Below are 18544 nucleotides of genomic sequence, written 5' to 3'. Positions count from 1 at the left end.
ATTGGAAAAAAACTGCTTTTCTTTCAAAAATAAGGACATTTCTAAGTGAGCCCAAACTTCTAAACAGTAGTGTACATGAATTGAAGTTGCCCTATATTAGTTAATATATATTAGTTGCTAAAAAATGAGTTAAAGTAGCTCTAAAGCAGTTAAAGTTGACCTACACTAGCGTTCAAAAGTTTGGGGTCACTCAGGCAAAAAACTCCATTTTCAAGCTTTGTCTCTTACATTCTATGTCTCAAGTAATTTGGCTTTTGGAACGTTTATCTGCAATAAAGCATGTTAACGTTGGCTTTTATGTCATGTACCTTCATACCTTGGCTGGCAAACTGTCAGCAAAAATTTCTAATTAAATTGCATGAATGTTAAATCTAATTACTCACTGCTAAAAAAAATCAATCTTATTTAACTGTCTTGACTAATCCAGTAGCTGTTGTCAGCAGGAAAAACCCTGTCCATTCAGAATATATGATGCATAGTGTTTTTTTGACAGAAATGAAAATTAACACTATTAACACTAAAAGACTTGGCTGAGTTTTTGGATCACTAATGTGCCAAAATTCCTTATAAGCACCTGTAGGATGCTAATTGCTTTTCCGCTGCGACGCTACCTGTGGTGTAAGAGCTGCTCCAGCCTTGGGCCAGACCCAGAGAGTTGCCCCCCCAGGTGGAGGAAGGCTTTGTGTTGGTGAGGCCCGGTGGGGGGCGGGATGGAGCCGTGGAGCTGCTCCGAGGGCCCTGAGGGACCTTCCAGAGCTCGTGGGACAGGGAGGCCTGGCTGTGAGAAATGGGGCCCGGAGACCAAGTGGACTTCATCTCTGACAGTTTACCTGGATGGACGAAAAACAGGAAGGTTGGTCTGCAGAACCAGCTGGCCGAAAGACAGGAGGGAGTCCCGAGGAGCCAAACAGAGAAATAGAGAAAATGTTGTCTTATAATGGATAACTGACAGCAGTCTACAAGTTTAAACTCAGGGTGTCAAACTCATCTTAGTTCAGGTTCCACATTCAGTCCAGTTTGATCTCAAGTGGGCCAGACCAGTAAAATCACAGCATAATAACCTATAAATAACCACAACTCCAAATGGTTCCTTTGTTTTAGTGCAAAAAAGTACATTCTGAAAATGTTCACATTTAAGGAATTATCTTTTTACAAAATATTATGAACATCCTGAAATGTCTTAAGAAAAATAAGTTAAGTTTCAGCAACATTCAGCCTCAGTTTATCATTTACACATTACAACTTACAGATCAGAGAGGGTCGACAAAGGAACACAACATTTAGTCACACATATCTGGAACTGAACAATATAGTACTTTATGTTCAAAACAACTTGCCAAGATCTAGAAATTATATTAAATTTACATTCATTTCCACATCTGTGCAGTGATCCTGAGCACCACAAAATACGAACTAAAGTGGGAACTATACAGAAAAAAGGTTCAGTTATCCCCCTGCCTCGTAAATGTACTAAATGCAAACATAAAAATTACAGAAAAGTTGTGGCAGTGCAGTGGACAAATTTAAAATCAAGGAAAATAAATGAAATAATAAACGAAAAATTGCAGTTAATGTCGTCTCTGTAATTTCTACACCTTTCAAAGTCATCCGCAGGTCGTATGTTTGACACCCCTGTTTTAACAAAACTGCACCAAACCATATTTCAAGGTTCTAATAATTATTGAACAGCTTACAAAAATATATCTTTGCAGAAATGGGACTCTTCCTGTGTTTAATAATTAAAACAGCAACACATTCACCTAAAACATCTTTTAGCTGGCTGGCTTTCTTGCACATTTCTCTATGGGGCACAAATTCCTCCCCACACTGTGTGACTAAATGTAAGATGTAAGTCTGAGAGACAGAAAACAAAGAAAGTTTACGTCACTTAAACACACTAGTGAGTTAGAGTCACTGTTAATCAGGAGTACAACAAGCTACACTCTCCTTCACTTTCTAAGGCAAACACAAGGAGACACACCGACACCACAGGGGAAATATACACTGCATGATTACAGAGTGGACAGGGAGGAGCTCAGATGGAGGTCGTATTCAGTCAGGAGCAGAGACTGGAATGAAACAGGACAGATGTGTCTCTCCAGTGAACGGTTGAGGCAACAGGAGGGAAGGAGAATGCTGTTTGCAGGGATTCAGCCACTGTAATGTGGGAGGGGAAGGTTATGGATAAACCATGTACCTGCATCGTCCATCTCCGGGGATGAAAGACTGAACGAGCTAGTGTAGGCACTGACTGGCCAATCAGTGGAGGGAGGCAGAGCCTCGTTCTGAGATGAAGTGGGAGAGGAGCCTAAGCCGATGCCAGCGACACAAACAAATAGACACACACAAACAAATAAGAAAAAAGTAGCAGAGAGAGAAAATGGAATAAAGAAAAAACACGACAAATGATGATAGTAAGTTCATTAGAAAGAGAAAACTAAGAACCGGTAAATGACAATGATCATAGTTAAAGTAGGAAAATGAAGAACAAAAGAATAAGAAGCAGGTTTTCTGGTGGCAGCAGCTGCACATACACTCAAACTATTTTAGTACGCTTCTAATACGTGGGGACTCTGCTGAATATTTCTTTTTAAAATCATGGGCATTATCGCCAAATATCTGCTTTGATTTGTATGCTTTGTATGCCCAAACCAGTACACAAAAACAGAGCATCTTAATAAAAAAAAGCCATTTAAGACAATTTCCCCACAGTGCAGCTCTCAGTCCGACCCTGTTCTCACCTCCACTCCTGTCCCGGAGCAGGTAGCGGTTGACATCCTGGATGTTGGTGTTGATGGTGGGTCCACTGGGGACGCTGCCGGGGGTCACGTTGGGGTCAGTCTCAGGGTCGATATTCTGGAGGCCCTTCCAGGGAACACCAGGGCAAAACTCTGAAAGGAGACATATAATAAAATTAAAATGACTAATCACAAAAAAATCTAAAAACTGAACATGTTTAATGATAAAGTGACGACTATGACGATGTTACACAGCTAAAAGTGTTGCCAAGATGCTAATTTGCTTCATATATTCAAATCTTATTACAGTAATATACCTTGGCTGAATATTCACTGTTATGTTTTGCCATTGAATATATCAATAATACCATCATTCATCTTGGTGAAAAGTTTTACACAGAGGGAAGAATACAGCAGGAGTTACTAGAAAAGCACTCAGAGAGCAGTACTCCTCCAAGGCTGTTCATTCCCCCATATGGCATTGTCAGAAATTTATCACTTTTTAAAATAAATGCAGCATTTGTTTATTAGTTATTGATGATCAGAAATCATGGCAACATAGAATGTGTCCATTTAATATAGATGTACCCACAAACAAAATGAGCTTGTGCTGAGCACAGACGTGTGTTCTGCATGTGTACATTATGTACGGATATCGAATCACGTGACCTAAATATGTAGCGGGTGGCGGGAATTGATGGGACTCAGAAACACACCCACAATTTAATCAGTTGTTCCTTGGATCATTTTCAATGGATAAGTTCCGATAAGTCCACAGCGGTGGATTTGTTGTCATAGTTACAGTGACGTTGTGCTACTATCTCACAATGATACAGAAATCTTTAACAAATCCATGGATCCAGACTATAAGCTGCATCACTGCCAAAATCTAATCACTTGGTCCTTGTGTCATTTCTGATCTTCCCTGAAAATTTCATTCAAATCCATTAATCTGCTTTTCAGTAATGTTGCTAACAGACAGATGGACAAACCATCGGCGATCGTCACATAACTCCGCCGTGTTTCTTGGCAGAGTAATTACTGCACAAGTAGCTTCCAACATAATTAACTAGATGAAGCAAAACAGCTGACAATGCAGTGACCCAACCTGGAGGCCAGTTGATATTGGTCCCGTTGGCCATCTTGTCACTGCTGCTCTTGCCCTGACCCCAGCTGTCTGGGGCCACCAGGGGGCTGGTAGGAGACTCTGAGCTGGACATCAGGTTGTAGGGGCTGTACGAGTCGTCCAGCTGAGGGGGTTTACCAGGAGGGCCGAGGTTGGCACCTGAGAGAAGGAAAATGAAACAAAGTAAGAAAATTTAGGGTTGGTGTACGTAAAACCTGGGAACTGTCAAGGAAACAATGACAGACACAATCTATAGGATAAACCTGCTTCGAGTCAAATCACTCTTCTGCAGGTTGAGCACAGATTTCTGGTCTAAATGAACGCTAATGTCTTTATAAATATACCACTTTGAAACAGATGTAAAATGTTCTTCAGCAGTAATTAGCCAGAGTTCTGCTTCTCGTCTCACCATGCTTGCCCAGGTTGGGCTCCAGAGGAGAGGAGTTTCCAGAGAGGCTTTCGATGGAGTTTGGGTGCGTCCACTGTGACAGGCGGGACTGGGGTTGGGGGGGTTCCTTCATAGATAAACCTCCCACCTCCATGCAGTTTACATTCATGTTTGGATTCAGTCCAGCTGGAGACACAGAGAGAAGTTACTAAACCGTCCTGGCAAAGATTATTTCACTGTTATCTAGCTGGCATTCAGAGAGCAGAGCAGAGCTGAGCAGAGCTGAACTCACAGAGTGAGTAGGGGCTGTAGGTGTTGGGAGACGACTGCGGCTCTTTGGTCTGCAGGTCAGGGAGGCCTGGAGCCTGGGGGTGACCTGGAAATGAATCCAGGGAGGATTTGGCCCCTCCAGGATGCAGGCCTGAGTGGGAAGGGGGCGGCTGCTGTTGCTGCTGCTTTATCAGCAGGGCCTGGGCCAGCTGACGCTGGTGCTGTTGGATCTGCTGCTGCATGTTATTGATTGTACGTGCGACCTGCGACAAATAGCAATGGAGACATATTTAGCATCTATTAGGTTTGTGTGACATAAATGGAAGCTTTTGTACCTCTACTTTATTTAGGCCAAGCTATTATTATTTACAGATGGAAAAAATACAGAAAATTTTGTGGTTTTCAGGGATCACATGAAGGAATAACAGAAAAAAAGAGAAAAGGAAGCTTAAGAATGAAACTTACTTGCTGCTCTTGTTGTCGAATGGGGCCAGAAACACTGCGCTGCGCCTGCAACATCTGCTGTTGAATTTGTAAACGCTGGTACGCCTGTGTAGCAGACATGAATTCAATGTCAAACGACGTGTCCACAAACCCAGTTAGAACTCTAAAATAGTCCTAATGATTTAAAATAATATAAAATGTAATAAAATTCAATTACTCATCCATGCCTTACACAGATTTCATTAATGCACAAAGTGGAACATTTCACATGGATATGGAAGATGTTTTAAAGTTGTTATAGTACTTTTATCTATACATGTGGAGTGGTAGATGTGGATGCTAGTATTTAAGGAAAATGTCAAAAACATTCTGAAAACAGTAATTATTATGATGTAATGAAAAGTTTTTGTCATTTCATTTTCCAGCTATTCCTCAAAAATATGTTTTTGATATCATTCCATTTAAATGTTTTAAGTTACCTTTGAAAGAAATTGTAATATTTGTTTTACTACCTCAAGCTCTTTATCACTGATAATATTATACAAGCGGTGACAAAATGCACAAACATGGAGGAAAAGAGTGGAAAAATGTCAACAAAATGGATGTTGACACTGTTCTATTACTGTTCTGTGTAATATTCTTCTTTTTCAATTATCAAAACATTCATAATCTATTATAAAATGAAAAGTAAACATATTTCTAACTTGAAATCATTCTTGTGTGGACAAAAATAGAATACAGAAAATAATACAAATGATTATTCTTAACCAAAATCACAAAAAATGGCAGACAAACACATTGATTCTTATAATGGGTCATTTTTGACCACTTATCACTTATGGAAGAGTGTAGGGTCCAATCACTAGAGCATCGAAAGGTTAAATGTGATTTATAAATTCCTAAGCGTGCATTAGAGCAGCACAAATCAGTCATTTTTGCACAAAATTTGTTAAAACTCAAAGCACTAAGTAGCTCCCCTCCTTAACAAAACAACCTTTATTTTGCATGCCAGTGATAAATCTGATTCTTCTACAGGTTATTTTGGAATTAAAACTGATGTGTGTACTAAGAGAGCAGACGAGGCTGAAGGACGCTCACCAGTTGCAGCTGGTAAAGTTGATTCAGAAGGGTCATATGTTGAGGGTTTATTGGTGAGGTTAAAAGTGCAGGATTCAGACCAATGTTTTTTGCTGCAAACTGTAAGAGCTGTGCTTGAACCTGGGGGGAAACAACAAATGCACAATGCTATAAAACAGTTTGAAGGTTTGCCAGATTCTCATCTCACTTCCATAAAATAGAAGCATGTGATAGTGGTAAATTTCAGACATATAAACTGATGCATGACGAATGAGAAACTCCAAGTGGACACGTGTTTAAAGACTGAATATAAAATATTTATCTGTGCACACATTAAAACGTTTGCCTGCTAATCTGTTGATATATTAATCTGTCTAATTAATCCATCTATATGCAGTATTCGAGTGTACCTGAGGGGAGAGAAACTGAGGCACTTGAGCACGTAGACTAGGCTGAGAGGAGCTGAGAGGCGGCACTGGCGGCTGAGGAGGCGGCTGCTGCTGCTGCTGCATGGCCCGGGCTTGTGCTGCTCCACCACCGCCAAACATTCCACTCTGCATCTACAATACAAAGAGAGAGTCAAACACACACATAGGCTCCGCATTTCTTCTCCACCAAGGCTGTTCATTCACCCATATGGCATTGTCAGAAATGCAGCATTTGTTTTTAGAAATGCAGCATTTGTTTATTAGTTATTGATGATCACATAATGTGTCCATTTAATATAGATGAACCCACAAACAAAATGACCTTGTGCTGAACACAGGTGTGTGTTCTGCATGTGTACGTTATGTACAGATACAGAATCACGTGACCTAAATATGTAGTGGGCAGCGGGAATTGATGGGACTCAGAAACACCCCCACAATTTAATCAGTTGTTCCTTGTATCATTTCCAATGGATAAGTCCTGATAAGTCCACAGTGGTGGATTTGTAGTAGGATCACAATCATGTGATCATCAGCAGGCAGCTGACGTAGTGTTCACTTGTCACGGTTACAGTGATGCCGTGCCGCTATCTCACAATAATACAGAACTCTTTAACAAATCCATGAATCCAGAGTATAAGCCACATCACTGGCAAAATCTAATCACTTGGTCCTTGTGTCAGTTCTGACCTTCCCTGAAAATTTTATCCAAATCCATTTTTGAGTAATGTTGCTAACAGACAGACAGACAAACCAACGCTTATTGTCACATAACTCTGCCGTGTACTCCTTGGCGGCGTAATAAAGCTTTAGGATATGAACCTTAGTAGGAAATAAAAGTGATGAAACAGCAGATAGAGAAGAATAGCAGATATAGCTGCACAAGACAAACTGATCAATCATTGACAATCCTACACAAACAAAAGAGAGCGTCCTAATTTAATCACTCCTGTTTCTATTTTACATATTCAATCATAGTCACCCTTATTAGTGAAGAAGCCTTGTTATGAAAGACAGGTTTCTGCTATCACATGCTGTTAAAACATTACATCTAATGTACATTGGTCATCGTCCTTTCTTGATTAATCTGCATCAGTATCGACTCGAGAAAACCCATATTGGTCGATCCCTCAGAATAACAGTCACTGACTTGTTCTGACTTCCAGACAACAAGACGTGGATAGACATTAACTTGGAGCTTCTGTCCATTCAGTACGTCTACAGATTAACTGACGAATGACTCACCTTATCCATGAAGGGCAAGCGAGGATCCGCTGAAGGGTCTTTGGAAAGAAGTGGAGGCCGAGGGCAGCTCATAGGCTTGGTGATGAGCCCGTTGTTGTAGTCGTGGCCGGATATCCCCATCCCACGCTTGTCCAGCTCCGTCTTCTTCTCCAGTAGGGCACTCATGGCCTGGTCCAGGTTCATGTTGTTGCTCTTCAAAGCCTCCTCTGCTGGATCCCTCTGGAATTCAATCAGGAAGCATCAGCAACGCAAAAATAGATCAACGGAAATAGATAGAGATACTTAATTTATCCCCTTGAGGAAATCCAAGGTATAATGTAGCTTATACATGTTACATTTAAGAAAAATATGAAAACTAATGTGCAAAATAACAGGCAAAGCAATCATGCTGGTAGAGCAAATAAGGTGCTGGTATTTAACAAGAAAAAAAAGAGCATCGAAAAATGGCAGATTGCGATCAAGAGAAAATGGTCTTTCACGAGTAATTCTACACATACAGTTTATCTCGAAGTACATTTGGGATACTAGTACATTACAATCACAATTACTGCCACAACTAATGATTATCTTCATCATCAACAATTTCTGTTGTGTATTTCAATTAATATTTTGATCTATAAAGCTGTAATAAAAAAAAAATTTTAAAAAAAAGGCCGTTAATGGATCATTTTGCCCCAAACCAAAGGAAACAGCAGCAAATGTGCAAATTATCTTGAAAGATTTGAAATAAACAAACATTATTGACATTTTCATACAATTAATGCAGATTAAACTCACAGGGAAGCCCATGTCTGTCAGCTGTTTGATGAGACGATTCATGATCCAGGCGTCCTCCTGCTTCCCGGGGACCTTCCCCTGCAGGAGATGATGACAGGAAACGATTATTATCCCAACTCTCTTATAATTTACTTTAATATGAACCTGTAGCATCAAACAAACAGGTGAGGGACTGTTTGATTCGTAAGTAGCCACATTTCACACCTTTTGCGGGCCCTTCTTGGATGCGTTGCCCCACGAGTTGCAGGAAGAGTTGCTCTCCTGGGAGGCAGTGCTGTTCCACATGTCTCCCTCCTCTGCATCCCACTGACCACCCGACAGGCTGAGATCCTCACCTCCACCTCCCCATCCGTCTTGCATAGGTTTGGGGGCTACGAGACACGTAAATAAGCACAAACTATTCATGTGTTCTCAAAAAACAAAGAAAAAACACAGAGTATATGACAATATCACACATAATACTGCATTGTTCAGGCTGTTTACAGTGTTAATACGGTTCACCCTGTATATAAACTGCATAAAAAGCCAGAATATATACAGATATATACACTACTGTTCAGAAGTTTAGGGTCACATAGAAATGTCCTTATTTTTGAAGGAAAAGCAATTTTTTTCAATGAAGATCACATGAATGATAAATCCAGTGTAGACATTGTTAATGTGGTAAATGACTATTGTAGCTGGAAACAGCTGATTTTTAATGGAATATCTCCATAGAGGTACAGAGGAACATTTCCATCAACCATCACTCCTGTGTTCTAATGCTACATTGTGTTAGCTGATGGTGTTGAAAGGCTCATTGATGATTAGAAAACCCTCATGCAGTTATGTTCTCATCTCATAGCAATAGTACTATTTACACTATTTATACTATTTATACTGCTCATACCACTATTTATTTATCAATTATATATTGTATAGAAATCTACATATTCACATATTAGTGTATTCATAGCACTGTTTGTACCATGTTGAAAATAATGCACTTTACTGCCTCTTTTGCACTTCTGGTTAGATGCTAAACTGCATTTAGTTGTCTCGTACACTCTATCCAATAACAACAAAGTTGAATCTAATCAAATGCATTACATTCGATCATTTTAAGAAAATTACTTTAAGACATGCTGCATTTTTCAACAGTTCCTTCTGCCAGACTTGACTGCCTTGCGATAAATGTGTCGCCTGGTAAAGAAAATAAGACTCACAAGATCGAAGTGTGGCAAAATAAGAACCGGATACATAAATAAAAAATAGCATGATTTTGCAAATTAAAACACCACAGTAACCTGACGGCTCTAAAATAATGCAGCCACCAGGGGTCAGTGTAGAGTTATGTGTAAACACTGCCAGTGCTCTTGAGTCCCTTATGCCATATTGATGTCCTTGACTTGACTCATCCTGCATACCTACGTTAGGTATGCAGGATGAAGCTACTCACCAGGTTTGCAAGGTGCAGACGTCATTGCTGGGTTGCCCCTGCCATAGTTGTCCGGGTTGTTTTCTCCCCATCCCCCACAGCTCCCGCTAGGTTTGCCCCAGGCAGACGTCCCATTATCCACGCTGACCGGAGACGGTGCAGGTTCCCCCCAGGAGCTCTCTGATTTTGTGTGGGAGCTGGGCAGCTCTCCCCAACCTGGACGACACAGAAGGACAGCAGCCTGTCAAAAACACTTTACTACATGTAAATTAGTAAAAAAAAAAAAAAAAAAAAAACATGCTGCAGATGCAATTAAAATGCAGCATTTTGTCTCATTTGATTCTGTATTTAGATATTTTCATGTATAATACTTAGACTACACTGAGACACAACTTGTCGTATTTTATTTAATTGTCAAATGTATGCATCTGCAAAAAAATATCACACTACCCAACAAAGAGCCAAAATATGAACCACATTTTGGACATTTATAATCCGATCTTGTGGCTATGTTGATTCTGGTCTGTGTTAATATAATTATGTGCTCATATGAGCCCTATAAAACCTTTTTTCATCTCATATTTGCTGATATAGATAAAACAGAGTCTCTGGTGATCACCATCACCCCGTTTATCCTCCTGCTTTGGAGTGTAAAGTGCCAGCCGTGCAGGGAGGCAGAAACCTGGACTTGGCTTAGCAGGACGGTAGATGGAGGGAAGAGATGCCCATTTAAGATCTGGCACCTCCCAGTCCCTTTTGGCACAGCAACCACAGTGCTGTCTTTAGGCCTGCAGCAGCGCCAGGCTCAGCTTAGCTCTCCCTACAGGGAAAGGTCAAGTCCTAAAAGCTGCTCCAAAATTATAGTTAACATTCAACCTTGTGGTGCGACTGGCCCGAGAGCTACACTCATTTAAAAGGCGTAAACTTTCATGTTTCCTCTCCAATTTATAGATGAGTTATTCTCATTTGTAACTAACCCACTATATGGTCGATTGCTGTCGAGTTTTATCCAACATGGAATCACCATGCAGGGTCAAGTGAGGGACAGCAGGGGGCATCTGCCTCCTCTCAGAGCAGAGGGGCTGCTCCACCTCCTCCCTTCAACTACTGACAGATGGTGGCTCCCATATAATCACACACTTCCGATCCGTCTCAAACAGTTTGTGGTGAATCAGTATTTTCACGAGGCACTTTGTAAACAGCATTCTTGTGCTTCCTTTGGGCCCCCATGTGAGGTTGCCAGGGTTACCCGCAGAGTGGAGCCCAGTGTTGTGAAATGTGAGGAGCCTCATGGAGGGACAGGGCTGGCACTGATTTAGGCCACTGATTAGATGTAAATCCAAAGAGTGCAAATTAGGTCAAGATTTTACCTTTAAGTGGATCAACAGCTTGGAGCTTAACAGTGTGCTGCGCTAACTACCTAACCAGCTTTCCTGTTTGACACCTTTACTTTAAACAGGGTAAAGGAAAGAGGGGAAACCTAGGCGGGCACTACAACTCACCCTGAGTTTCGTCTGATGAACTGAAATCAAATCACCTTTGAAATCTGAATGCTGATAACAGTATATTGTGTGTATATTAGAAACAAAAGACTAACTTGGCTATGTGGCACCATAACACGGTGCGGAGCAGAGTCTCGTCTTACCTTGAGCTATCAGGGGACCCCTGTTGTGAGTTGGCCCAGACTGATGTGGCACAGTGGGATCCATAGGCCCACTGGTGGGGCCTGGGTTTTGGCTGTTTTGGCTATGGTTCTGTAAAGGTGCAGGTGGCCCATGATAAGGGTGATTGTGAGAGTGGGGATGGTTGTTGTTGGAACCTGGTGGATTATTGCCTCCAGTGGTGACTTTAGTCTGGGACATTCCTGGATTGTTCCTGTCCCACAGATTGACTGCCTTGTTGTAGGCACCAGGGTCCCCCCAGGCGGAGGTCCCATCATCTATCTCCATCTTACGTCGGATTGAAGGAGGGGAGGGTTCTTCCCAGCCTGTAGGCTCAGCAGAGGAGTCCTGCTTACCACCACCCCAGCCTGCACCCTGCTTCACTGAGCCTGAGCCACTCCAAGAGCCCATGGCCCCTCCTCCACTATTACCACTGGGCCCATCCTGAGGCTTCCCACCCCAACCCTGAGGAGGGCCACTGGGACGCTGGGGGACAGACTCTCCCCAGCCTCCATTTCCTCCAGATCCAGATATCCCAGGTCCTGAAGAAGAAGACATTCCCCAGCCTCGTGGGTTTTCCTTCCAGCCTCCTGCTTCTCCCTCCCAACCAGGATTAGTGGGACTCTTTTTGCTCTCTTCTGGTTCTCCCCAGTCTCCTGCATTATTGCTCCCTCCACTATTGCCCCAGTTGTGGGATGCTTTGGGTTGCTCTCCCCAGCCCTGGGATGTTGACTTGACGTGAGAATCTTCCCACCCAGTCGACTTCTCCTCTCCCCACGACTGACCACCATTCTTGGGTATGTTGGTGTTGGGGCCCCCTGCTGGAGGGTTCCCCCAGCCACCAGGGCCTCCTGGGGGCTTAACGTTGTTGGGCGGCTCTCCCCAACCAGAGCTGGGCTGGTTGGTAGCAGCTATGCTTCCACCCCAACCAGAAGCTCCCTGAGAACCAGGCACATCATTTTTGCTCCCAGAGTCAGTCCTCTGAGAGGGGCCTGTATTGGACGGCCCCTGGGCATCGCTTGGAGTAGTTGGGCCGGAGCCCCATGATTCATTGCCTGCATCATTCTTGCGTTTAGTATTGTCCATGTCCCAGGAGGTGTGCTGGCGAACAGGGGTCTGTCCCCAGCCAGTGTTGCACAGCACCCTGGGGTCCAGATCCTGGGCAGGCAGCAGAGGAGCTGGATTATCTCTGGATGAGTGGTCTCTCTGCCGGGGATGTCCTTCCATGCTGTCACTGCTCCCTTCACTAGCACCCGCTGTGCTCACAGCTCTGCTCCAAGGACTAGCCTGTGAATCCTGGGGAGGAGAGCTGGGTGCGTCCCAGCCCCCCTGGGCCTCTTCAGTGTGCTGCTTACCCCAGTCCCCAGCAGACTGTTCACCCCAGCCTCCAGAATTCCCTGCTCCACCTCCTCCATGGCCCCAGCCAGAGTCCCAGCCAGGTGCCTCCTTAGAAGGAGCTGCTTTTGAGTTGCCACTGTTGCCCCATACCGAGCTACCATCTTCCCCATTGACCTGTGAGCCCCCTGCTGGAGGCTGACCCATGGAACCCAAGCCTACAGGTGCACTACCCCAGCCAGGCAAGTTGCGAATAGGACTGGGGGGTTCCTGCTTATTAGTGTGATTTGGTCCATCAGTTTTAAGGTTCTGAGGTTCTGAACTGAAAGACACATTCGTGGACGGGGAGGGGTGTGGCTCTGATGCATCAGAAGCCATTATGGTACCCCAGGCGCTGCCAATCCCCGAGGAGTTGCTGTTAGTGTTGGCTCCGGTACAGGTGCTGGTCTTGGCTGGTGGGGGGCCAGGTGGATTACAGAGGTTAGGTGTAGGTTGAGGAGGTGAAATGGTGTTGGCTCCCCCTGAGCTGCCTCCCCCTGTGCTGCCCCCGTCATGCCCCAACATGGGCCAGGCAGACGGGTTGGCATTAGGGTTTAGGTTCAAGTTAAAGTTGGTGGTGGAGGATGATGAAGAAGAACCCCATCCCCTGCTGCTTCCTCCTCCTCCCACTGGGCTGTCACCCTTCCCTTCACTCCCCACTGAGGACTGAGGGGGGCAATGGGAGGGTCCAGGCCCAGTGCCCCAGCTGCGACTGGTTGCAACCTGGCTAGAAAGCATGCTGGTTCCAGTATGATTGGCAGGGCTGGGCCCACTGTTGGCTTTGCTGCTAAGGTGATTGGCAGGGAAGTGGCCTGTCTGGCTATTGGCTCCCGTGGCCATACTCACTGTACTACAACTACTGCTAGTACTACTGCTGCTGCTGCTGCTGGTCAAGTGACCAGGATCAGTGTCCAAAGGGCATCCTCCTGGAGGGGCCTGGCTCTGGCTGAGGGTAATAGAAGGCCAAGCCTCTGTGTCCTTCTGGTCAATGATCAGTTGATCCCAGCCACTGAGACTGGGGGAAGATGCAGCATTTGTGGCACTCCTGTTGGCTGGCTGATGTCCCCAGAGGGGATTATCATACTGGGATCCCTGGCCACTCTGTGGGGGCAGTTCTGTATGGGAGGATAGAAAAAAAAGAAAACAGACCATGAGAATGAGCAAGAGGATGAGAGCAGAGAGGCATAACTTGCGTACGTCATCACGCCCACATAAGCTTAGTAAGGTTGAAATACCATGGCAACATGTAAGGTGTCTCCTTATGTGTACATACACTTCACAAGATGCTTTTTTAATGAAAATAAATACCACCTACACTGAAAATGCAAACATGGAGGAGAGTGACGAACATGAGGGCAAAGGAAGGAAACATTTATGCACAATATATCTAAACATTTTCACAGGTCATTGTTTATATACTTTAAAATACTGTTTCAGCAATTGTACTTAAAAAGACATCTGTCAAAAATTGAAGTGAGAAACAGCGGACATTTTCAGCTTGCTCATATTTTTATTCTCTGACTTTGCCTCAAATGCTTTTTGGCTGCATTTCAATTCTCAAAACCAAATATTGGTGAAAAATCTGTTGAAAAAATGCTGCTGAAAAATTGTTGCTTAAAAGCTTTGTATTCATCACTGTCATGGGAAGTAATTTATCAATAAAGCTATTGTGTAGTCATCACTGTAGATAGTATTAGAAATGGGCTCGCAGTTTTCAAATCAATATAACAAACCCTTGCAGTAAAAACAGCAACTTTATACTGAACTCACACATATTCATAGTATTTTCTTTATATATAAAAGTAGAAAGTATAAAATCTAACAGGCCATCCCGATGTGAACTCTCATATCTGGGAACCACATTAGAGACTTTAATCTGTTGCAGAGATGATGCAGCTGAGTCATCTTTAACTTCTGACCTCTGTACCACCACAGTTATGACCTCTACTTAACATGAACATGGGAAGCTTGTCCCTTCACCAACACGCCAGCCTCAATCTGCCTTAATAACTGCCCCGACTACCCAAAGTAATGTTTCGGCTGTTTCCTCTTAGGGTGAGTTCAACAGCATCCCTGGAGGTCCAGCCTGTATTTGCATGGTGCTGGTACAAACAAGTCCAAATGCAGATCATGACTCTTGCACTGATCAACCTGGCGCCGCCTCCGCATCTTATTTCTGCTGCTGTTGTTTACACGCGTCCTCGCATGCATAGTTTGTATGCAAATACTCAGACTGTGTCACAACTACATGAGGGAAGTGACAGCGTTTGTGTACCACCCCCTGTTTTCAAGCTCACTTCAATGCCTGCAAGTAAAGGAAAGGAGAGGGAGAGTGGCTGCAGTGAGAGAGCAAGAGGGGAAAAAAAAAAGAGGGCACTGTGTTTCTGACACACAGCGCTGTCGTTCTGAAGCGTCACTCTACTGAGAAGTGTGGACCGCCATTTTCTCAGTCCTGAACCAGAGCCAAAAAGGCACTGATCTACTGTCTGCATCTGCTTCAACAGCGCGCTCGCCTCTAATGCAACAATAAACACACGGCATAAGAACTCAACACCACAGCGTCCACGATGCACCGTCGCTGCAGCTTTAATGTTTAAAAGTGCCAGGGTGCGCAAACGCAAGCAGCCAAAACAGACGCAGAAGAGGCAGAGAAAAACAGGCAGAGGGAAGAAAGAGAGCAAGATGTGCAACACGGTAATGAAATACCTGTGGAGAGGTGCCTCCCAACCATCCTGTAAAGAACTAGGTTTTGTGCAACGCAGCGACCATCCTTGTCTCAATATGTCTGCTCGGCTCGCCAAGCTTCTGAGGCTCATTTCTGAAATGCTGCCAAGAAGTTGCACAGCTCTTGCGCGGCATGAGACAACCTCCCCTCCTCTCCCCTCCCTTCCTTCCTCACCCCTCATGCTCCGTCCCTCCCACCAACACTGCTTTGGCTGGGTCTCTCCTCTTCTATCTATTGCCTCCCTCTGGCTTTATTTATATCGTACTCTATTCCTATCCTGACGGAGGATATTCTCCCTCTCTGGAAAAGCACCGAAACAAGGCTGGCTGGGGGAGGGGATGGGAGTGTTGGAGAGAAATGGGGGAGACTTTCATTATGCACTCACAAGGCATGAGGTAAAACAAAACAAAAGGGGGGGACTCTTCTACCCCCCACTCAACCCTCGCATCTTTCAACCTTTCAAAACTGTCACTAAATATTTAGCTCCATCTGCAATTAGCACTGCCGCCCACAATGGAAAGCCTCTTGAATAGCAGTGGCAGGCAAGAGAGAGCATGAGAAACCTCACAAAAGCCTGCTGCACCCCCCTCCAGTGCTGGAATCGCACATTTTCTCACACATATGCACGTTTATGTATGAACAGGCATATGACCGGATCACAGACAATGACACGCGTCTGTTGTTGTCTGAATTCATGACTACGAGTCGGAAACGCAGCGATCCTAAGCAGCGAGCTCAAGACAGAAAACTGCCACTTTAAGGGGGAAGCTTTCTGGACACGGGGTCAGCACAAGAAATGAGCAAACTTGTACGGATCTGCTAGAATAACGTGATTATTGAGCGGTAATCTGGTTCCAAACATGGCACTGGAGCTACACAAGACACGGAGTGACAACAGAGGAAGATATCCATGAGACAGAAGGCATGGAGGGAAGAGGAGAGGAAGGGCACGGAGCTTGGCAAAAGAAAGAGAGAGCAGCAGGATCAAGGCGGCTATTGTTTACAAATGATCCCAGCGCCCACACAACAACACAATAAGTCAATGTTTGGTGGAGAACAGAGTCCCTTTATGGCCGAGGTTCAGCCCCCTCAGCCTCTCTGCTGTGAGGACTGAACACACGGTGAGGTCACAGCCGCTTTGTGTGTTAACGTTCACACAGTTCAGTGTTTGCATCCACACTAGCACTTCCTGAAAGTTAAGATCAACCCGTCCTGTCATGCTTTCCTTTGGACTTCTAACAATATTCATAACAAGAACGTATTCAGACACTTAAAAACATATGAAGTTCGCTATACTGGATGTGAAATGGCATTTATTTTAAAGCAGGAGTGTTAAACTCATCTTAGTTCAGGTTCCATAGCATTCTAACTTTATGCTTATAATGCAGAACTTTGTGGTGATGATTTAAATCAGAGGTGTCAAACTCATCTTAGTTCATGTTCCACATTCAGCCCAGTTTCATCTCCAGTGATCTGGACCAGTAAAATCACAGCATAATAACCTATACATAACCACAACTCCAAGTGTTTCCTTTGTTTTAGTGCAAAAAGTGCATTTTGAAAATGTTCACATTTAAGGAATTATCATTGTACAAAACATTATGAACAACCTGAAGTTTCTTAAGAAAAATAAGTTCAGTTTCATCAATGTTGTGCCTCAGTTTATCATTTCCACATTGCAACTTAAAAATCACACAGTGTCCACAAAGACACAAAACATTTAGTCACAGCTAAATGGAACTCAATGATATAGTATTTTAACTTTACGATCAAAACGACCAGTTAGACAAAAAAAACAACAAATACAAGACAAAATATTACAAAAATGAGATGCAAAATGACAAAAAATGAGACAATACGAAACTAAACAAAAAAAGAGCCAAAAAGTACAAAGCGACAAAAAAACACAAGTGAGACAAAAAGGAAACACAAAACGACAAAAATGATACACAAAACAACAAATACAGCAAAACACAAAATGACAAAAATAAGACAAAAAAAACAACAAAAACAAGACAAAATTTTACAAAAATGAGACAAAACGACAAAAGAACAATGAACATCTAAAATCTAATCAAAAATCTAGTATTTTACTTTATGATCACAACAACTTGGCATGGTCTAGGAATTCGGATTGGACCCCCTGGAGGGCCGGTTTTGGCCCGCGGGCCGCATGTTTGACACCCCTGTTTTAGAGGAAAGTATCAGGACATCTGATCTGTTCCAGTATTTTGTAGTTTCTCCTATTTTGCAGAACTTCTCTGCAACATTTAGGCATGAAATGAAGCATGTAAAGCTGCGGTGGAAGTTTTCTTTACGGCATCACATTGCTGCTCTTTGGGATTTAGGACCATGAGACTGAGAGCCGCTGTGCTTTGGATCATTATCCCCTGAAAGATTCATATGTCTTGCTTCTAATATTACGTAGTTCAATCTAGCTTCTGTTTGCAATCACAAATGCTTCACTTTTGGACCTTTTGTACATTTTGGAGTGGTTTTCTTGGTGCACATAATGCTTTTCTCTGGGCTCAGTTTGCTCGTCTCTGCCACTTCATCACATTTGTGCGCTCACAATCACAGTTTAACCTTCAATTTAGAGGTTCATGCTTTACCGACATCCAATCTGATTTATTTATTTTAACAGATAATATTTGTGCTAAATGTGTTTTTCTGTGTAGAAATGTTCTGAAGGAGTGTGCATGGAGGCAAACACAACTGGGGGGTAGAAGAGGGGTGAAACATAGCGAAAATAGAAAATGAAAGAGAGATGGATGCTGAGAAACAGGAGGAAATAATCTAGGAGGGCTGTGCGGGCCTCAGCTGTACTGATCCTGGCTTAATGAAGTCCCCGAGGGGCACAGAGACTGGATGGTA

General features: G+C 43.5%; 1 protein-coding gene across 4 annotated transcripts in view; it reads right to left on the bottom strand.

Annotated features, from left to right (window-relative positions):
* LOC111576159 (trinucleotide repeat-containing gene 6C protein-like) overlaps positions 1 to 18544 on the bottom strand; it is a 63559-nt gene that overhangs the window by 9265 nt on the left and 35750 nt on the right. For 2 of the 4 annotated variants that reach the window (XM_023281710.3, XM_023281714.3), the window contains 14 exons: positions 11556 to 14060; positions 9932 to 10126; positions 8698 to 8864; positions 8494 to 8571; positions 7717 to 7935; positions 6454 to 6603; positions 6065 to 6184; positions 4988 to 5071; positions 4545 to 4785; positions 4274 to 4438; positions 3847 to 4023; positions 2742 to 2891; positions 2198 to 2308; positions 612 to 830 (listed from right to left, as the gene is read on the bottom strand). In XM_023281710.3, the coding sequence (XP_023137478.2) occupies positions 612 to 830; positions 2198 to 2308; positions 2742 to 2891; positions 3847 to 4023; positions 4274 to 4438; positions 4545 to 4785; positions 4988 to 5071; positions 6065 to 6184; positions 6454 to 6603; positions 7717 to 7935; positions 8494 to 8571; positions 8698 to 8864; positions 9932 to 10126; positions 11556 to 14060 (4581 nt within the window). Of the gene's footprint in view, positions 1 to 611; positions 831 to 2197; positions 2309 to 2741; positions 2892 to 3846; positions 4024 to 4273; positions 4439 to 4544; positions 4786 to 4987; positions 5072 to 6064; positions 6185 to 6453; positions 6604 to 7716; positions 7936 to 8493; positions 8572 to 8697; positions 8865 to 9931; positions 10127 to 11555; positions 14061 to 15651; positions 15810 to 18544 lie in introns of those variants that run through there. The other 2 variants (XM_023281715.3, XM_023281712.3) reach the window with 2 other exon arrangements.

The sequence above is a fragment of the Amphiprion ocellaris genome, chromosome 19, assembly GCF_022539595.1.
Source record: "Amphiprion ocellaris isolate individual 3 ecotype Okinawa chromosome 19, ASM2253959v1, whole genome shotgun sequence".
NCBI lineage: Eukaryota > Metazoa > Chordata > Actinopteri > Pomacentridae > Amphiprion > Amphiprion ocellaris.
This window is presented reverse-complemented; position numbering and strand designations above follow the sequence as displayed.